This window comes from Jaculus jaculus, chromosome 9 (assembly GCF_020740685.1).
Source record: "Jaculus jaculus isolate mJacJac1 chromosome 9, mJacJac1.mat.Y.cur, whole genome shotgun sequence".
NCBI classification, from domain to species: Eukaryota; Metazoa; Chordata; class Mammalia; order Rodentia; family Dipodidae; genus Jaculus; species Jaculus jaculus.
The window spans coordinates 28,671,954-28,692,131 of NC_059110.1; the positions used below are offsets into that span (position 1 = coordinate 28,671,954).

At 41.3% G+C, this 20,178-nt stretch overlaps 1 protein-coding gene and 1 non-coding gene across 2 annotated transcripts in view; one reads left to right on the forward strand and one right to left on the reverse strand.

Annotated features, from left to right (window-relative positions):
- Pex7 (peroxisomal biogenesis factor 7) overlaps positions 1–19,965 on the reverse strand; it is an 85,515-nt gene extending 65,550 nt beyond the window's left edge. The window contains exons 1-3 of the mRNA XM_004651171.2: positions 19,836–19,965; positions 18,232–18,289; positions 17,381–17,531 (exon numbers count right to left, since the gene is read on the reverse strand). Of these exons, the coding sequence (XP_004651228.1) occupies positions 17,381–17,531; positions 18,232–18,289; positions 19,836–19,950 (324 nt within the window). The 5' untranslated portion in view covers positions 19,951–19,965. The remainder of the gene's footprint in view (positions 1–17,380; positions 17,532–18,231; positions 18,290–19,835) is intronic.
- LOC123463696 lies at positions 6,164–6,270 on the forward strand. Its single transcript, XR_006639086.1, has one exon. It is a non-coding gene; the product is annotated as a U6 spliceosomal RNA (small nuclear RNA).
- Positions 19,966–20,178: the final 213 nt, after the last annotated feature.

Sequence of the window (20,178 nt, forward strand, 5' to 3'; positions counted from 1 at the left end):
TTAAACAATGCTAAAAAAAAAAATGACAGGTATTATATCCTACTGGTAGTAAAATCTAAGCAGGGAAAATTAATTAGCTAGAACTAAGTAGAAACTATTTTTCTCTATAGTAATAAAAGTTTTAAACTGCCATTTTAAGTTGTAATAAAAACTAATTAGTGGGCTGGACAGATGGCTTAGCAGTTAAGTGCTTGCCTATGAAGCCTTAAGGACCCTGGTTCGAGGCTCAATTCCCCAGGACCCACGTTAACCAGATGCACAAGGGGGTGCACGTGTCTGGAGTTTGTTTGCAATGGCTGGAGGCCCTGGTGCACCCATTCTCTCTCCCTATCTCTCTCTCTGCCTCTTTCTCTGTCTGTCACTCTAAAATAAATAAGTAAAAAAAATTTTTTTAAAGCTGACTAGTAGCCTACTCTAAAAGGAATGGCAGGTTGTAACTAAGTATGCAAAAGGAAATATATCATGCCTATCTGTTCTACATAACAAAGATTTGTTCCAAATATTCTGATTTCTTCAAAAATAAAAATAAATAAATAAATAACAGGTTGAGGGTATAGCGTAGAAGAGTGCTTGCCTAGTACAAAAAATTAAATACATAAAAAGGAAAAAAGAAGCCGAGTGTGGTGGCGCACACCTTTAACCCCAGCACTGGGGAAGCAGAGACAGGAGGTAGGGATTCAAGGCCACCCTGAGACCACATAGTGAATTCCAGAGTAGCTTTGGCTAGAATGAAACCTTACCTTAAAAAATAAAATAAAATAAGCAAAAAAATTACCTTAAGTTGAGAAATCTTTTGTACAGTTTTGAATATAATCACAAATCTAAAGGACAACAATGTTGTTAAATATATGACTGTCATTCTACATTAGTATACTTTTAAGATTTTTATTTATTTGCGAGAGAGGGTGACAGATTGGGTACACAATGACTTCTTGCCACTGCAAACAAACTCCAGATGCATGTGACACTTTGTGTATCTGGCTTAAAGAAGTACTAGAGAAATGAACCCAGGCTGTCAGGCTTTGCAAGCAAATGCCTTTAACTGCTAAACTATCTCTCCAGCCCAATATATTAATATTTTATTGGTACCCATCATTATGGACTCATCAGCTTCTACCATCTTTAAAAGGCAAATAATTAATTCACTTATTTTTTTTTCTTTTTGGTTTTTTGAGGTAGGGTCTCACTCTAATTCAAGCTGACCCAAAATTCACTATGTAGTCTTAGGATGGCCTCGAACTCACGGTGATCCTCCTACCTCTGCATCCTGAGTGCTGGGATTAAAGGCATGAGCCACCACACCTGGCTCTAATTCACCTTTTAAAGTAAGGATTTTAAGCATATGGCACATGACTACTATAAAAGGTATAATTAAGTACAATTTCTCTGCAATAGAAGGCTAACCATTGAATGTTTGGTTAATTTTTTTTTAATTTTTCAGATTAGTTTTTATAAGCAATGTTCATAAACTTTAATGGGTTACTTCTTTTAAATTTCAGCAAGTCTCGCTATTTGACAATAATAAAAAATTTTTACCATATTTTATGATAGTGAATTGAAAATGAGAAATTGAGGAGCTGGAGAGATGGCTTAGTGGTTAAGGTGCTTGCCTATGAAGCTTAAGGACCCAAGTTCAATTCCCCAGTACCCATATAAGCCAGCTACACATGACAGTACATGCATCTGGAGTTTGTTTGCAGTGGCTAGAGGCCCAGGCATGCCTATTCTCTCCCTTCCTCCCTCCCCCCATACATAAATAAATTTTTTTTTAATTAAAATGAGAAAGTAAAAATATTAAGATGTTTCTACACTGTCTTTTTTTTTTCTTTTTGGATTTTCGAGGTAGGGCCTCACTCTAGTTCAGGATGACCTGGAATTCACTATGTAGTCTTAGGGTGGCCTTGAACTCACAGCAATCCTCCTATGACTGCCTCCCAAGTGCTGGGATTAAAGGCATGCGCCACAACTGGCTTCTACAGTGTCTTTAAAGTCACTTTAAGTCACTCTCATCAATATAGTGTTGTAAGTCCTGAAGTTAAAATAAAACAAACACAAAAGTGAGACTTAACTAGGGCAAAGCAGCCTAGGGAGGAAAAAGACCAAAAAACCTCAGCAAAATACACACTTTTACTAAAAAGCGAGGTGTATAGGAAATTGAAATGGCAGCGGAGAAGTAGAAGAGTTCCAGAGCATCCAGAGCCCGCACAGGTCAGCAAAAGCAGCCGGGGCAGGTCCACCAACCGCGGTGGCGGTGGTGGCACACCAGAAAGCCGCCAGCATCAGCTTGAGCTGCAGGAAAAGCCAGGTGAGGGGAGCTTCCACTCACACCAGAGCTCTCCGCAACTCAAGAAACATGAAGGGAGAGTGGCAGTGAACAACGGAGGAGCAGATCACAAGGTAGAACATGTGGAACAGCGAGAGAACTAGAGCAGCTGTGGCTCCCTCCCCTCTCCCACTGCCTGTGCCCAGCTCCAACAAACAAAGGTCCAGGGACCCGGCCACACCAACATAAGCCCACAGTGGGACCCAAGCAGGAGCAGAGTCTGGCTGCAACATCAGCGACTCTGGAACTGGCAACAGTGGCCCCAGCAATGGCAGATCCAGCAACGGCAGCCTCAGAGGAACTGGCGGCGGATCCAGTGGTGGCAACTAAAGCAGCAGCAGCAGCGGCAGCAACAGCAGTGGATCCAGCAGCAGCAGCAGCAGCTTCAGCAGCAGCAGCTTTAGCAGCAGCAGCGACAGATCCAGCAGCGGCAGCTTCAGCAACAGCAGCAGCAAATCCAGCAGTGGCAGCTTTGGCAGCAGCAGCGCCTATTCCAGCAGCAGCTTCAGCAGCAGCAGTAGCAGTTCCAGCAGTGGGGGTGCCAATGTGCAGGGCCACAATTGCCAGGCTTGGTTTGCCCCACAGGAAAAGCCAGTGCCCAGCTCCAGAAATCAGAACAGCAGCCCGACGACCCAGGCAGCAACTTGACTGAGACCAAAATCATCCAAAAAGGTAACTGGGATTGCACCAGGGAAGGGTCTCACTTGGCCACAAGCTGACTTGGATCCCTCCACAGACCAGAAATCTTAACCTCTTTGTTGATAGAGGATCTGGTTGTTATAATGCCTACTCTTACATAAATACTCGGTGCTGTTTTTGATTGAATGTGTACAGTGTTTTATTAAATTTTAGAATCTACCTGTATTTTATTCCACTCAGCCTACTTGAATACTCCCATAGCAGGCAAACTCAACCCCTAGGAACACCTTTGTAGATACTCTGAGAGTCTTAAGAGCCACACCTAACACCTTCAGCTCCTACCCTGAAGATATATAACATCAGATCAATTGATACAGCTAAGAATACCCAGCTAGCTAGAAAATCCAAGCATTAACTTAATCCAAGATGCAAAAATATATACATTATATCACAAGAAACACTAAAAAGCAAGACGATATAAATCAACCTAAAAGTATTGATGCATCAGAAATGACCTCCAGTGAGAACAAGTTAGAGGAAATTCATGAGAAAGATTTCAAAAGAATGATTGCAAATATGTTCAAAGAACTCAAAGAACAAATCAAAGGAATCAAAGAGGAAATCAAAGGAATCAAAGAAGACACAGGACACCAATTTAATGAAATAAAGAAGGCAATACAAGATATAAATAAGGAAATAGAAATAATAAAGAAACACCAGTCAGAATGACTAGCAATGAAGAACACAGTTAATGAAATAAAAAACTCTGTAGAAAATCTCACCAGTAGAATGGATGAAGAAGAGGACAGAATATCTAAGCTAGAAGACCAGGTGGCAGATCTAATACAGTCCAACAAAGAGAAAGACAAACTAATAGAAAAGTATGAATGGGAACTTCAAGATATTCGAGATACTTATATTTGAAAAGATCAAATATAAGAATTCAGGGCATAATAGAAGGAGAAGAATTTCACTCCAAAGGCAACTAGGCATCTTCAATAAAATCATAGAAGACAACTTCCCCCAAATTGGGAGGTAGGTGCCAATGCACATACAGGAAGCCTTTAGAACCCCAGCCAGACAAAACCTGGAAAGAACATATCCTCGCTGTATTATAATCAAACTACCAAACACACAAACCAAAGAAAAAATATTGAAAGCAGTTAGAGAGAAAAATCAAGTTACCTACAAAGGCAAGCCCATCAGAATTACAGCAGATTATTCATCACAAACTTTAAAAGCCAGAAGGGCTTGGAGTGATGTATTCCAAGTTCTGAAAGATAACAATTGCCAACCAAGGTTACGTTATCCTGCAAAGCTATCCATTCAAATAGATGGAGAAATAATGATATTCCATGACAAAAGCAGGTTAAAGGAGTATTTGAAGACAATACCAGCTCTATAGAAAATACTTGAAAGAATCCTCCACGCTGAAGAAAAGGAAAAGCAAACATATAAGGAACCTTGAAAAAGCAAGCAATACTCAAATACTAGTTAACACAAGACAGCAAAGGCAGAACCAGAACCACAAAAAAATGGCAAACATAAATACACACCTTTCAATAATATCTCTTAATATCAACGGCCTCAATGCCCCAACCAAACTACATAGGTTTGCAGACTGGGTTAAAAAGCAGGATCTTACAATTTGTTGTCTCCAAGAAACTCACCTTTCTACAAAGGATAGATATCACCTTAGGGTGAAAGGTTGGAAGACGGTGTTTCAAGCAAATGGGCCTAGAAAACAAGCAGGGGTTGCTATCCTCATATCTGACAAGGTTGACTTCAGTCCAACCTTAGTCAAGAAAGATAAGGAGGGCTGGAGAGATGGCTTAGCGGTTAAGCGCTTGCCTGTGAAGCCTAAGGACCCCGGTTCGAGGCTCGGTTCCCCAGGTCCCACGTTAGCCAGATGCACAAGGGGGCGCACGCGTCTGGAGTTTGTTTGCAGAGGCTGGAAGCCCTGGCGCGCCCATTCTCTCTCTCTCCCTCTACCTGTCTTTCTCTCTGTGTCTATCGCTCTCAAATTAATAAATAAAAAAAAAATTAAAAAAAAAAAAGAAAGATAAGGAAGGTCACTTTATGTTGATTAAGGGCACACTCCAATAGGAGGACATTATAATTCTAAACATATATGCACCTAACATGGGGGCTCCCAAATTCATCAAACAAACACTATTAGAACTAAGGTCACAGATAACACCAAACACAGTGGTGGTGGGTGACTTTAACACCCCACTCTCATCAATTGACAGGTCATCCCAGGAAAAAATAAACAGAAAGGCATCTGGACTAAATGAGATCATAGAAGGAATGGACCCAACAGATATATACAGGACATTTCATCCAAAGGCTGCAGAATATACATTCTTTTCAAGAGCACATGGAACATTCTCTGAAATAGACCATATATTAGGACACAAAGCAAATCTTAACAAATTCAGAAAAACTGAAATAATTCCTTGCATTCTATCTGACCACAGTGGAATTAAACTACATGTCAATAGCAAGAAAGGCTATAGAACATACACAAAAGCATGGAAGCTAAACAATGCACTACTAAATGATGAATGGGTCAATGAAGAAATCAAGAAGGAAATCAAAAATTTTATAGTCAAACGATAATGAGAACACAACATACCAAAATCTCTGGGATACAATGAAGGCAGTTCTAAGAGGTAAATTCATAGCCTTAAGTGCCTATATTAAGAAATTAGAAAGCTCGCAAGTAAACGACCTAATGCTTCGCCTTAAATCCTTGGAAAAAGAAGAACAACGCAAACCAAAAATCAGTAGACAGGAAGAAATAATAAAGATTAGGGCAGAAATTAATGAAATAGAAACAAACAAAAAAAAAATCCAAAAAATTAATGAAACAAAGAGTTGGTTCTTTGAAAGGACAAACAAGATTGATAAACCCTTAGCAAATCTGACCAAAAGAAAGAGAGGAGACACAAATTAATAAAATTAGAGGTGAAAAAGGTAACATCACAACAGATTTCAGAGAAATTCAAAAAAACATAGGGACATACTATAAAAGCATATACTCCACAAAGTAGGAAAATCTGAAAGAAATGGATGATTTCCTTGATTTATATGACCTACCTAAATTAAATCAAGATGGCATTAATCACTTAAATAGGCCTATAACAAGCATAGAGTTCCAAACAGTTACCAATAATCTCCCAAATAAAAAAAAGCCCAGTGCTTGCTTCGGCAGCACATATACTAAAATTGGAACGATACAGAGAAGATTAGCATGGCCCCTGCGCAAGGATGACACGCAAATTCGTGAAGCGTTCCACATTTAAAAAAAAAAAAAAAAAAAAGCCCAGGCCCAGATGGATTCACTGCTGAATTTTACCAGACCTTCAAGGAAGAGCTAACACCATTGCTTCTTAAGCTTTTCCAGGAAATAGAAAAAGAAGGAATTCTATCAAATTCCTTCTATGAAGCCAGCATCACACTGATACCAAAGCCAGGCAAAGATAGAATAAAAAAAGAAAATTACAGACCAATCTCCCTCATGAACATAGATGCAAAAATTCTCAACAAAATATTGGCAAACAGAATTCAAGAATATATCAGAAAGATCATTCATCCTGGCCAAGCAGGCTTAATCCCAGAGAGGCAGGGATGGTTCAATATACGCAAATCTATAAATGTAATGCATTATATAAATGGCTTGAAGGACAAAAATCACATGATCATCTCACTAGATGCAGAGAAAGCGTTTGGCAAAATCCAACATCCCTTCATGATAAAAGTCCTACAGAGACTGGGAATAGAAGGAACATATCTCAATATAATAAAGGCTATTTATGACAAGCCTACAGCCTACATATTACTAAATGGGGAAACACTGGAAGCTTTCCACTAAAATCAGAAACAAGACAAGGGTGTCCACTGTCCCCACTTTTATTTAATATAGTTTTGGAAGTCTTAGCCATAGCAATAAGGCAAGAGACACACATAAAAGGGATACAAATTGGAAAGGAAGAGATCAAGTTATCATTATTTGCAGATGACATGATTCTATACATAAAGGACCCTAAAGACTCTACTAGCAAACTGTTAGAGCTGATCAAAACCTACAGCAATGTAGCATGATACAAAATAAATACACAGAAATCAGTAGCCTTCCTATATGCTAACAACACACAGAGGATGAAATCAGAGAATCACTCCCATTCACAATTGCATCAAAAAAATAAAGTACCTGGGAATAAACCTAACCAAGGAAGTAAAGAATCTCCACAATGAGAACTTTAAAACTCTCAAGCAAGAAATTGCAGAAGACACTAGAAAGTAGAAAAACATCCCTTGTTCCTGGTTTGGAAGAATCAATACCAAAAGCAATCTACACATTTAATGTAATCCCTATCAAAATTCCAAAGACATTCTTCATGGAAACAGAAAAACCAATCCAAAATTCATTTGGAATCACAAAAAACCTCGAATGTCTAAAATAATACTGAGCAACAAAAATAAGGCTGGTGGTATCACCATACCTGATTTTAATCCTATACCACAGAGCCACAGTAACAAAAACAGCATGGTACTGGCACAAAAACAGACATGTAGATCAATGGAACAGAATACAGGACCCAGATGTAAGTCCAGGTAGCTATAGCCACCTGATTTATTTGATACAAATGCCAAAAATACTCGTTGGAGAAAGGACAGCCTTTTCAGCAAATGGTGTTGGGAAAACTGGATATATATCTGTAGAAGGATGAAAATAGATTCTTCTCTCTCCGTGCACAAGAATTAAGTCCAAATGGATTAAAGACCTTAACATTAGACCTGAAACTCTGAAACTGCTAGAGGAAAAAGTAGGGGAAACCCTTCAACATATTTGTCTTGGCAAAGACTTTCTTTTTTTTTTATTTTTATTTTTTTTTAATTTTTTATTTATTTATTTGAGAGCGACAGACACAGAGAGAAAGACAGACAGAGGGAGAGAGATAGAATGGGCGCGCCAGGGCTTCCAGCCTCTGCAAACGAACTCCAGACGCGTGCGCCCCCTTGTGCATCTGGCTAACGTGGGACCTGGGGAACCGAGCCTCGACCCGGGGTCCTTAGGCTTCACAGGCAAGTGCTTAACCGCTAAGCCATCTCTCCAGCCCTTGGCAAAGACTTTCTGAATACAACTCCAATTGCTCAGGCAATAAAACCATAGATTAATCACTGGGACCTCATGAAATTACAAAGATTTTGCACTGCAAAGGACACAGTGAATAAAGCAAAGAGGCAACCTACAGAATGGGAAAAAATCTTTGCCAGATATATATCTGATAGAGGATTAATATCTAGGATATACAAAGAACTCCAAAGTTAAATAAGGAATCAAATAAGCCAATCAAAAAATGGGGTATGGAGCTAAATACAGCATTCTTAAAAGAAGAAATACGAATGGCATATAAGCATCTAAAAAAATGTTCTACGTCACTAGTCATCAGGGAAATGCAGATTAAAACTACATTGAGATTCCATCTCCTGTCAGATTGGCTACCATCATGAAAACAAATGATCATAAATGTTGGCGGGGATGTGGAAAAAGAAGAACCCTTCTACACTGCTGGTGGGAATGCAATCTGGTCCAGCCATTGTGGAAATCAGTGTGGAGGTTCCTAAAACAGCTAAAGATTGATCCACCATATGACCCAGCTATAGCACTCCTAGGCATATATCCTAAGGAGTCATCTCATATCCTTAGAAGTATGTGCTCAACCATGCTTATTGCTGCTCAACTTATAATAGCTGGGAAATGGAACCAGCCTAGATGTCCCTCAACTGATGAGTGGATAATAAAGATGTGGCACATTTATACAATGGAGTTCTACTCAGCGGTAAAGAAAAATGAAGTTATATAATTTTCAGAAAAATGGATGGACCTGGAAAGGATTATACTAAGTGAGGTAAACCAGGTCCAGAAAGCCAAGCACCACATGTTCTCCCTCATATGTGGATCCTAGCTACAGATGATTGGGCTTCTGCGTGAGAAGGAAAATACTTAGTAGCAGAGGCCAGTAAGTTAAAAAGATATAAAGGGAAGAGAAAGGGAGGAGTATACTTAATATGTTGGTATTGTGTATATGTAAGTAGAATGATTGAGATGGGAGGTAATATGATAGAGAATGGAATTTCAAAGGGGAAAGTGTGGGTGGGGGGAGGGTATTACCATGGGATATTTTTTATAATCATGGAAAATGTTAATAAAAATTGTGAAAAGTGGGCTGGAGAGATGGCTTAGCGGTTAAGCGCTTGCCTGTGAAGCCTACGGACCCCAGTTTGAGGCTCGGTTCCCCAGGTCCCACGTTAGCCAGATGCACAAGGGGGCACACGCGTCTGGAGTTTGTTTGCAGAGGCTGGAAGCCCTGGCGTGCCCATTCTCTCTCTCCCTCTATCTGTCTTTCTCTCTGTGTCTGTCACTCTCAAATAAATAAATAAATAAATAATTGTTTTAAAAATGTGCTGATTCTCAAGTTCCTTTCTTTAAAAAAAATTGTGAAAAGATAAAAAATAAAATAAAATAAAATAAAAAGACTTAACTAGTTTTAAAAAAATAAAAAACACAAAAGCTTGAACTGGGCATGGTGACCTGGATCACCATGAGATCAAGGCCAGCCTGAAACTACATAGTGAATTCTAGGTCAGCCTAGGCTTGAGTGAGACCCTACCTCCAAAAACAAAACAAAAAAGAGCTTTGTAAGACAAAGTTAATCCTCCTAGTGTCTCCTTATTGAACTTCACACTTTATTCCTGTATGCTCAGCAGCAGGCCAAGCCAAAGTCACTTTATGGCCCTACAAAACACAACGGCCTTTGCAGACACCAGTTCCACACAGAGAAACATATGCCATATGCACAGATAATCAGACGTTGGTTTCTTCATTCCAAGACCTTCATTCCTCAAGTCTTAAAGTATATCCAAGTCTTGAATTTTTTTCCTTTTTGCTCCATCATGAAATGAGTTGGTGGACATTCCTCACACAAGACACAAGTAGTAAAATGGAAAACCAGAGAACTGCTGCTGTGTGCTATGTTTCTCTAACCCCATTATAAAAGCACATCATGACAGCTCATATTCATTCACTACTGGCTGGAGTCCAAGCAGGAACAATGACCTTGTCATAAACTACTACTGTACTCAGATTATAAATGAAGAAACTAGGGTTTAGAAAAAATAAAACTTCTCCAATGTCACAAAGCATGTGAGTTACAGAGCTAGGACTCACATCCACGGCTAAAAGGAGAAAGTGAGCCACTGGATCGCGATTCTACTTCACAACGTAGCTTCTCTAAACACATTGGTGAGAAGAACAGAAAACGTTCATGCTCGCTCACTCACTAATTTATCCAACAAATTTTTTTTTTTTTTTTTTTTTGAGGTAGGGTCTCGCTGTAGCAGAACTGACTTTGAATTCACTGTGTATTCTCAGGGTGGCCTCGAACTCATGGAAATCCTCCTACCTCTGCCTCTCGAGCCCTGGGATTAAAGGTGTGCGCCACCACCATGCCCAATCCAGCAAATATTTATTAGCTCCTTAAAACTCTCATTTGTCCTAAAATCCTTTTAAGAGCTCAGAACTTAGAATATGCAATGACTTAAAGTAACCCCAAAAATTCACATTGAAAGCCTATTAATGTGATATACTGGGGGAAGGTCTTCACAAGGTCACTGGGTGATAAATGTGGAGTCCTCATTAATGGGATTAGGGTCTTTATAATAGTAACTCACACCACACATGGTGACTCATGTCTAAAATCTCAATACTTAGAAATCTGAAGCAGGATTGCTATGAATTCAAAGCCTGACTAAGCTTCATTGTGAGTTTCAGAGTCACTTGGGCTACAAAAGGCTAAAAAGTAAGACCTTGCTTTAAACAAGCAAGAGATAGGAGAAAGGGACAGAGGGAAGAAGAGAGGGGAAGAGAAAGCAACATACACAGAGCGTGAGAGACAGAAGAGCGACTCCTCCTCTATGAGGAGGTAACAGTTCACACAGAGTACAGCTACAACAAATATTTTTAAAGACTCAGTTTATTATTTCACATAGCCAAAAAATTAACAAAATATAATAATAAACCAATTAAATACAATTATTAAATCCGGTATTAATTTTTTATCATACCTGACAGCCACATCATCCTAAACTAAATCAAACATTTATCAAAAATTACATTTGAAAGAAAAATGAGGAAAGACAATCTAGAATAACAGCCAACACCCCCCCCCCCAAATAGTGTTTCAACTCAAATAAGAGAGAGGTGTTTATAATTACAGAATGATGTACACTTGGCTTAACAAAAATACTACATGCTTTGCCTGTCAAGTGGAAGTACACCACCATACACACGTGGCGGAGGCATTTCTGCTTTAGCTAAAACTAAAGGCTTGAGCTTACGGCACAAAGTCTTCCAGAGCTCAACACCAATCCTCGCATTTCTGAATAACCTGAGCACACAATAGCAAACCCACAACCCCATGATGAATTCCAGAGGGCCCTCAGTGAAATGGGGACAGAGAGGAGGGAAATGATGGTACCAACATATGATGTGTCCATACAAAGTTTCTACTTAATAAAAAAAAAGAAAGAAAGAAAGAAAGCAATACTAAAAACAGGAGATGTCAAGGAGAAGTCACCGGAGAAAGACCAAGAGGGTTGAGGCCATGCCATGTGAGGACAAGACGGGAGAAGACAAAAGGGGGCAGGATGCCTATATCCAAGGCTTCTCTGCAGGATGGGAGGGTGTGGGCTTAGTCCTACCTTGTCAGAAGACAGTCTTACATGCAAGAGTTGCTTACTATAGAAGGGAGAGTTATTTTCTAAGACAAGTATGTTATCTCCAGAGATAGTGAAATTCATATTCACCGAGATAAAGACTGGACGACCAACCGTCATGGGACATTCTAAATTGGTATTTTCTACTTACACTGCTAATATAAGAAATTATCTGAACTGGTAAATATATTCATTATATAATAATATTTACATTAGTATATATTAAAACAAACAAATGGGGGCTGGAGAGAGAGTTCAGCACTGAAATGTGCTTGCTTATAAAGCCTGGTCACCTGGGTTCAATTCCCCAGTACCCATGTAAAGCCAGATGCACAAGTGATACATGCATCTGGAGTTCAGCTGCAGTGGCAGGAGGCCCTGGCATAGCCATAGCCCTTCTCCCCACCTTCTCTCTCTCTCTCTTCTGGTTGCAAATAAATAAATAAAAGTATTTTTGAAACAAAATAAATTTATATTCTAAACTATCAAGCCTGTGATTTCATTATTACTTTCAGTATAAAAGAAGCATCTACTAAAAGCTGAGATAAAGGAAAACACTAACTCAGTACATACTATCATTTAATGTACCTAGATATGTTATTTTATCTATTAGTGGCCAACATGGAATTTGTAATAAATAAGCAACAACATAAAAATATGAGCTGGAGAAATGGCTCAGCAGTTAAGTGCACTTCCTGTACAAGCCTGAGGGCCTGAGGGGGCCTGAAACCACCCCATTCAAATTTCCAGAACCCAACTAATGAGTGGATAATGAAGATGTGGTACATTTATACAATGGAGCTTTATTCAGTGGTAAAGAAAATGAAATTTGCAGGGAAATGGATGGATCTGGAAAGGATTATACTTAGTGAGGTAACCCAGACCCAGAAAGCCAAATGTTACATGTTCACTCTCATTGTGGATCCTAGCCACAAATGATTGGACTTCTATGTGAGTTGGAATAAAACTCAGTAGCAGAGGCCAGTAAGCTAGAAAGGGGATATAAAGGGAATAGAAAGGGAGGGAGGGGGACTTAAGAAGATGGCATTGTATATATGTAAGTAGAAGAACAGATTGCTAGGGGTGGAGAGGCCTAAGGGAGGTCAGGGGAAGAGACTGAGTAAAGGAAAGGTGAGGGGAGAACTAACAAAATCTAAGAAGGTATGAATAAGTCATATGGAAACCTCCTCTTCTGAACAATGACTCACCCAGAAACTATAGATTGTCACTAGAAATTTTTCAGTGCCAGGGATGGGATACCTTCCAATGATTTCTTGGCCTGGGTGGTCCCTGGTACCCCCAAAACATTATAGGCCATTGCTGAGGCTCTTGGTTTCCCACCAAGAATAGATGGTAAGAGCCTATTGCTGAAGACTCCTCATGTTTGGGCTGCAAGGTCACTGAGAAATACTGCTGGAGCTGAGCTGGAAACCTTCTCCATGTAGAACAGCTGACAGGAAACTGGACAAACTTACGCTGCATGCAGTTCAATGGGAGAGAGAGAAATCACCAGTGGAGATACTCGACAGTGGACACTACAGACATTAAATTAGGCCAGCCAGGCCAGATGAGCCAACAGGTATAATAGTGGCATGTCTGTTATAGGGGAAATCAATAGCTCTCTAATTTGACTGGAGACCTGCTCCACAGGAGGGAATATATGTCTGATACTGGAAACCTATGACAGGGGAAGTCATGAGACCTAACGGTGTAATGTCTACTGGTGTCTGACTAAATGTATATACTGTGCTCACAAAACTACCCAGTAAGCACTTTAATTAATGTGGATACCCATATATTAATGCTACTCTCAGTTTTGGTTAGAGAAGCTTCTCTTTTCAGATGCTGGTGACCTTGGGATGACTCAGAAGGCACCATGGTGCTGAGATGAAGTGACAGATAAGTACTCAGCACTGAAAAGTCTGTAAGATACTTTCCGAGGTTCAGGGTCCTTTGCAGAAGAGGTGGTGGAAAGAATATAAGAGCCAGAGGAAGGACAGGACTCCTTACAACATACTCTTCCAGACACAAAATGGCCTGGATATCCATGACCTCACAGTACCTGACACTACCTTCACTAGACCTAATAGGAGGAAAAGATGATGACATCAAAATAAAAGAGAGACTGATTGAGAGGGGAGGGGATATGATGGAGAGTGGAGTTGCAAAGGGGAAAATGGGTGGGAAAGGAATTACAATGGTTTATTGTCTATAGTTAGGGAAGTTGTCAGTAAATTCTTTCTCCAGAACCCACATAAACAGCACGGTGTGGCCAATGCACCTGCAACTCCAGTCCTGAAAGGGTGGGCAGAAACCAGGTTATTGCCTGGACGCCCCCAAAACAGCAAGTTCCAATATCAGTAAGAAAGTCCAGCTCAAACAAGAACAGGCAGAAGAACGCTGCTGTGGGACACCCCATGCTCTGCTCCCGGCCACCACCTACGAGAGGCCCCGACCACAAGAAAGCACGTGTGGCACTGCAAGGGCACACACAAGTGCACACAGCAGCCGCACAACACACTACACACCACCTACATGCAAGCAAAATACCAAAGGAAAACATGCAGTTTCCTGTAACACGAAATATATTAAGAAAACAGCAGAAGTAAACCTGGGTGGTAGCGCACACCTATACTCCCAGCACTTGGGAGGGTGAGACATGAAGATCAGGAGTTCAAGATAATCCCCAGCTACACAGTGACTGCTCTGAAGGGATTGGATATTATCCTGAAACAAAAGTTCCTCCTTGGAACTTGGAGGTGTGAGGATGCACGCCTTTAATGCCAGCACTGGAGAGGCAGGGGTAGGAGGATCACTGTGAGTTCAAGGCCAGCCTGAGACTACATAGTGAATTCTGGGTCAGCCTGGGCTACCGTGAGCCCCTACTTTGATAAAACAAACCAACAAACAAACAAAAAAGTGCCTCCTTTATTGAAAGGTTGTCCCAATCAAACAGCCCTCTAAACATTTTTTCCATAGATGGGTGTTGCTCTCAGGTCTGCAGTGTGTGGTGACAACGTGGTGACAAGTGGGACGACTCCACACTCAGTGAACACAAAAAGCCAGATGTACAAGGTGGCACATGCGTCTGGAGTTCATAGTGGCCAGAGACCCTGGCAGGTTCATTCTATCTGCCTCTTTCTCTCCCCTCCCTCCCTCCCTCCCTCCCTCCCTCCCTCCCTCCCTCCCTCCCTCCCTCCCTCCCTCCCTCCCTCCCTCCCTCTCTCTCTCTCTCTCTCTCTCTCTCAAATGAATAATAAGTAAATTAAAAAAACTTAAAGACCAAAACTCAGAACATTGTAGAAGAAGGGGGCAAAGGAACAAATAATCCAGAAGATGGAGAGGAGTGCCATGGAGCACTGTCTCCCGGACATACCAGGACTATTGCCTTCATTGACACAGAGCAACTAAAGTTACCGACACAAGATTTGCACAAAATTGAGCCCATCAACCTGCCAGACTAGATGGCAGAGCAGAGTCATAAGGACCCCAGCCCTTCCTGAGGAGTTACTGGTGGTTAATGGCTGCTGGGGGAGGGGGAGACATTTTCTTCAGTGGAACAGCCAATGATAAGCTGGAAAGTTGTCCATAGTCCAGTAAAAAAAAAAAAAAAAAATCAAAGTAGCAGAGGAACTAGTTGGGAAGAAGGTGCATATACCACGAGGGGATGGGAATGAGAGGAAATAATTGGAGGTAAATATAATCAAAACATACTACGAACATGTACAAAAATTATCAATAAATAAAACTTTAAAAACTAAACATAAATACAAAATGTACAACAGAAGCTGTCAGTGCCCAGTGATTCTCTGAGAACATAATTTATAACTACATTTATTCAAGCAGCCATCACAATATAATAGAGGAAAATTTTTCATTATTTTTAGAACTAATTTAGAAATACTGATTTTTTTTTAAACAGCTATAACAATAAAATGGAGTCTGAAGCCAGGCGTGGTGGCGCACGCCTTTAATCCCAGCACTCAGGAAGCAGAGGTAGGAGGATCACCGTGTGTTCGAGGCCACCCTGAGACTACATAGTGAATTCCAGGTCAGCCTGGACTAGGGTGAAACCCTACCTCAAAAAAAAAAAAAAAAAAAAAAAAAAAACAAGTGGATTCTGAAACCCTCACATAACTACAGTTGTAATATGAAAGACTAATGTTTCTTATATCTAATAAACATTTATTGATGGCCTATGATGGGACAGGCATAATAGTATAGAAAAAACTCAAAGTAAGTTTGCAAGTTTGAAAGCTCTATTACTACCTTGACGAAATTCATTTTAAACAAATTAATATAAAATGCCAAAAGACAATGTCTTCATTAAGTTCCTTAAAAACATGCATGCAGCCAGACAGGACAGCACATGACTTTAATCCCAGCACTCACGAGGCAGAGGGAAGAGGATCACTGTGAATTTGAGGCCAACCTGGGACTACACAGTGCAGGCTACAGTGAAGCCCTAGTTTGAAAAAACAGAAAGAAAGAAAGAAAGAAAACATCCATTTTGGTACTATAAAAGCCTAAGCTGGGGCTGAAGAGATGGCTCAGTGGTTAAGACACTTGCCTGCAAAGCCCAAGGACCTGAGTTCAATTCCTCAGTACCCACATAAAGCAAGATGCACAAAAGGGCACAAGGGCATTCATTTGCAGTGGCTGGAGGCCCTGGAACACCCATTCTCTCTCTCTATCTACCTCTTTCTCTCTTTATTACTCTCTCAAATATATAAATATTAAAAAATAAAAAGCCTAAACTAGGCCGGAGAGATGGCTTAGCAGTTAATGTGCTTGCCTGTGAAGTCTAAGGACCCAGGTTCAATTCCCCAATACCCACCTAAGACAGATCCACAAGGTGGCGCATGTGTATGGAGTTTGTTTGCAGTGGCTGGAAGCCCTGGCACAACTATCTCTCTCTCTCTCTCAAGTAAATAAATATTTTCTTTAAAAGCCTAAACTATTTTCTTTGCTACATATAAACACACATATTCACATTCAAAAATCAAAAAAAACAAGCAGGCAAGGTGGCACACACCTTTAAGCCCAGGAGAAGTTGGAGGAATGCTATGGGTTTGAGGCCAGCCTAGGACTACAGAGTGGGTTACAGGTCAGCCTGGGCTAGAGTCAGACCCTCCCCTGAAACAAACAAACAAAACTCCAGGCACACAAGCCAGATTCAGATTTAAATTTTCTTTAGTAAGCTCAGTCTTATATTTAGTATTTGATGCAACTGCCCTAATATATTCTGAAAATTCTCAAGAATCTTACTGTAGCCTAGGGACAAACTTGTGACATCTTTATGAAAAGCCCAAATGCCCCTACCTTACGGCACGGCACAGGGGCATGTTCTCATGACATGAGCAAAGCCACACGGCTCTGTGGAGGAAAAGATGGCGCAGCATATGGCTAGAGGCACTTTCACTGCCTAATAAGAACCCTGACCTTTTCCTTTCTAGGTCCTTAGGCCAAGAAGCATGTGTCCAAATTATTAATAAGTGGCATCTAATATGTATAAGAAACATAAAGTTTAAACTTGTCCCCTGAAAACATTTCCTGTATGTTCATTCCCCAAACAGATTTCAACCAAAGTCCAAGACAGAAAAAGCAACCCACCCTGACAGACTCCCGCCATACCTCTTGAGTGTGCTCTTTATAGACCTGCAGTGGCCCTGTGGCTTTGGCAGTGTCCCAGAGCTGCAGTGAGCCATCACCACTGCAGGTGACAAGGACATGTTCATTGTTTTCACTCCAGGTCACATCAAACAAACCATCATTCCAGTCAAAGCTAGAAAGAAAAGAAGAAAAAAAATATTATTACACAGGCAACTCAACAAAGAACAGTAACAATTATAATTTTAGTTACTGGGTTTTTCTTCATTTATCACATCAAAACTCTTTACAGAAGAACCTGGTGTCGTCGCTTCGTACTCACGTTTCCTGTGATTCATGCGACAGACCAGCCAACACTTCAAAATGTTAACTTAGACTAATAATTTTCAATCCTACCATAAAATCTGAGCTATATAACACTTGTCCTAAAAACCTTTCTCTGAGCTGTGAATAGGGAATTATTTTCAACAGGATTTCGCTTTTCTCTCTCTGACTATGCTGATGAAGTGTTAGTGAGTCCACCAGACACTCCCAGAAGACAGGCATGAAACAAAGGGAGAAGCACTCAGTCACCCACAAGATAGGTAATTAGCTCCTAAGTAAAGCTGAAATACATTAAGGCAGCAAAGACAGGCAATATCACACAGTGCACTAATTAGTTCACTGTCTTAAGATTACTTTTTATAATGTATAAATGGACACTAAAAATAAGTTTGAGAAGAAATATGGCATAACTAATTTTTATATTACATCAATGCTAAAGTGCCTTTTAAGTTGCAAATTAAAATACCTTGCTGATCAGAAAGATTTCAAAAGTAATTGTTAAGACTTTATTACCAAAGTATACGTAAGTTTAATAATTAAAACCATATTACCTTCTAAAAACCTGAAGCCCAGACTCATTTTGATCCAATATTAGTAGTGTTCCACAGCCTAAAAAGAAAAAAAAAAAATGTCAAGGTCATGGTGGTGACCCTGCCAGTGAAGACCTAACAGGAAGGAAATACAAAGCAGAGAACATGAGTTTATTACCACAGAGCTCCCTTTAAAATTACAGGAACCATGTATATAAAAGGATTATGCTTTTCATAGTGCATTTCAATCATTAGATATTCAACTTACTACCTCACCTGGCTGGAATATGGGCACAATGCTAGCAGAGGGGAGGAGACATTCAGTGCCCACTCAAACCAAGCCAAGTGCTAGGCACACAAACCTGCCAAGTTGGTCACCATCATGGCTGACAGAGGAGAAACCTCAGGCTGAACACCCCCCCTTAATTATGGTCCTTCTACTAAATCACGTGCTAATGCCATGTATTTGGTGGCAAAATGTTGACAGCGTGAATTATTTTGTTACAGGACTAATGTATCTTTTTTTCTTTAGGCTGTGGAACCCTACTAATATTGTACCAACGAATCTGGGTTTAGGACTTCAAGAAGGGAAGGTCTCTCTGATTTTGTGTGTGTGTGTGTGTGTGTGTGTGTGTGTGTGTGTGTGTATACGTGTACTTGATCCTATGAAAATGTTACTAAAATTACATTGATGGAGGGCTTCATGAGGAGGGGTCTCGCTCTAGCCCATGCTGACCTGGAAATCACTATGTCTCAGGCTGGCCTCGATGTCACCTTTGCCTTCTTGGGTGCTGGGATTAGAAGGCATGTATCATCATACCCGGCTAAAACTACATCTTTGTGATCAATACAAAATTTTAATTTGCGAGAGAGTAAACTCTTCCATTAAACATGACCGAGTTTTTCTTCTTTTTAAATTTTTTTTTGTTATTTTTATTTATTTATTTGAGAGCGACAGAGAAAGAGGAAGATAGAGAGAGGGAGAGAGAATCGGCGCGCCAGGGCCTCCAGCCATTGCAAACGAACTCCAGATGCGTGCACCCCCTTGTGCATCTGGCTAACGTGAGACCTGGGGAATCGAGCCTCGAACCGGGGTCCTTAGGCTTCACAGGCAAGCACTTAACCGCTAAGCCATCCTCTCCAGCCCTCAGTTTTAAATGCCAACTACTTTGGGAATTTGCGCGGATGTAAAGTAGTATTATATTTTCTAGTCTTCAGCTTAACCGGATTGTAGACCTGAACATGGCAAGCACTAAAGATCTCATGTCAGTAATTCCCACTGAAAATCCAGTACTATGGATTTCTGACATTATGCAATAGCTTGCTGCACAAAGCAGAAGTGTGCAAGAATACCTGGGGCACAGGTTAAAGGACAGCAACCTGAACCTGCCTTTCCATGTACTCCATGGTCAGGTACAGCCTCGGGCCTCTTGACAACTGCTTGCAAACGTATGCCATTCCCCTGGCACACTGACTGTCAGAGGACCACACCGCGTCCTGCGCAGCCAGCACCCGGCGGCCGGGATCCTCTGCTGCCCCCTGGCGGCCGCCGGCCGCACCTTCTCGGCGGGGAAGCGCTCTTCCCCGGGCCCCCGCCCCCATGGCGCGGCGCGGCCCGGGCTCACCCGCGATGCCGTAGTGCTGCGCCGCGGCGCAGGCCAGGCGGCCCGGCAGGTACGGGGAGAACTCGGCGGCGTAGCCGTGGCGGCCCGGAACCCGCAGCGTCCGCGCCGCGTGCATCCCGCCCGCCCTCCTGCCCGCCCTCCAGGCCTCGTCGGCCAGGCCGCAGAAGCCGTCCCGGGTCACAGGAGGTCCGTAGCGACTCACGAAGAGACTTTACAGGTCCCGGAAGTCCTGGCGGAAGTGAGACGCCGGGGAGCTGAATCCTGGATTCTGATTGGGCCGCTGCAAAAAGGGCGTTGACGCCGACCTGGACCATTTTTCTTTTGGGCGAAGCCAACGTGATTG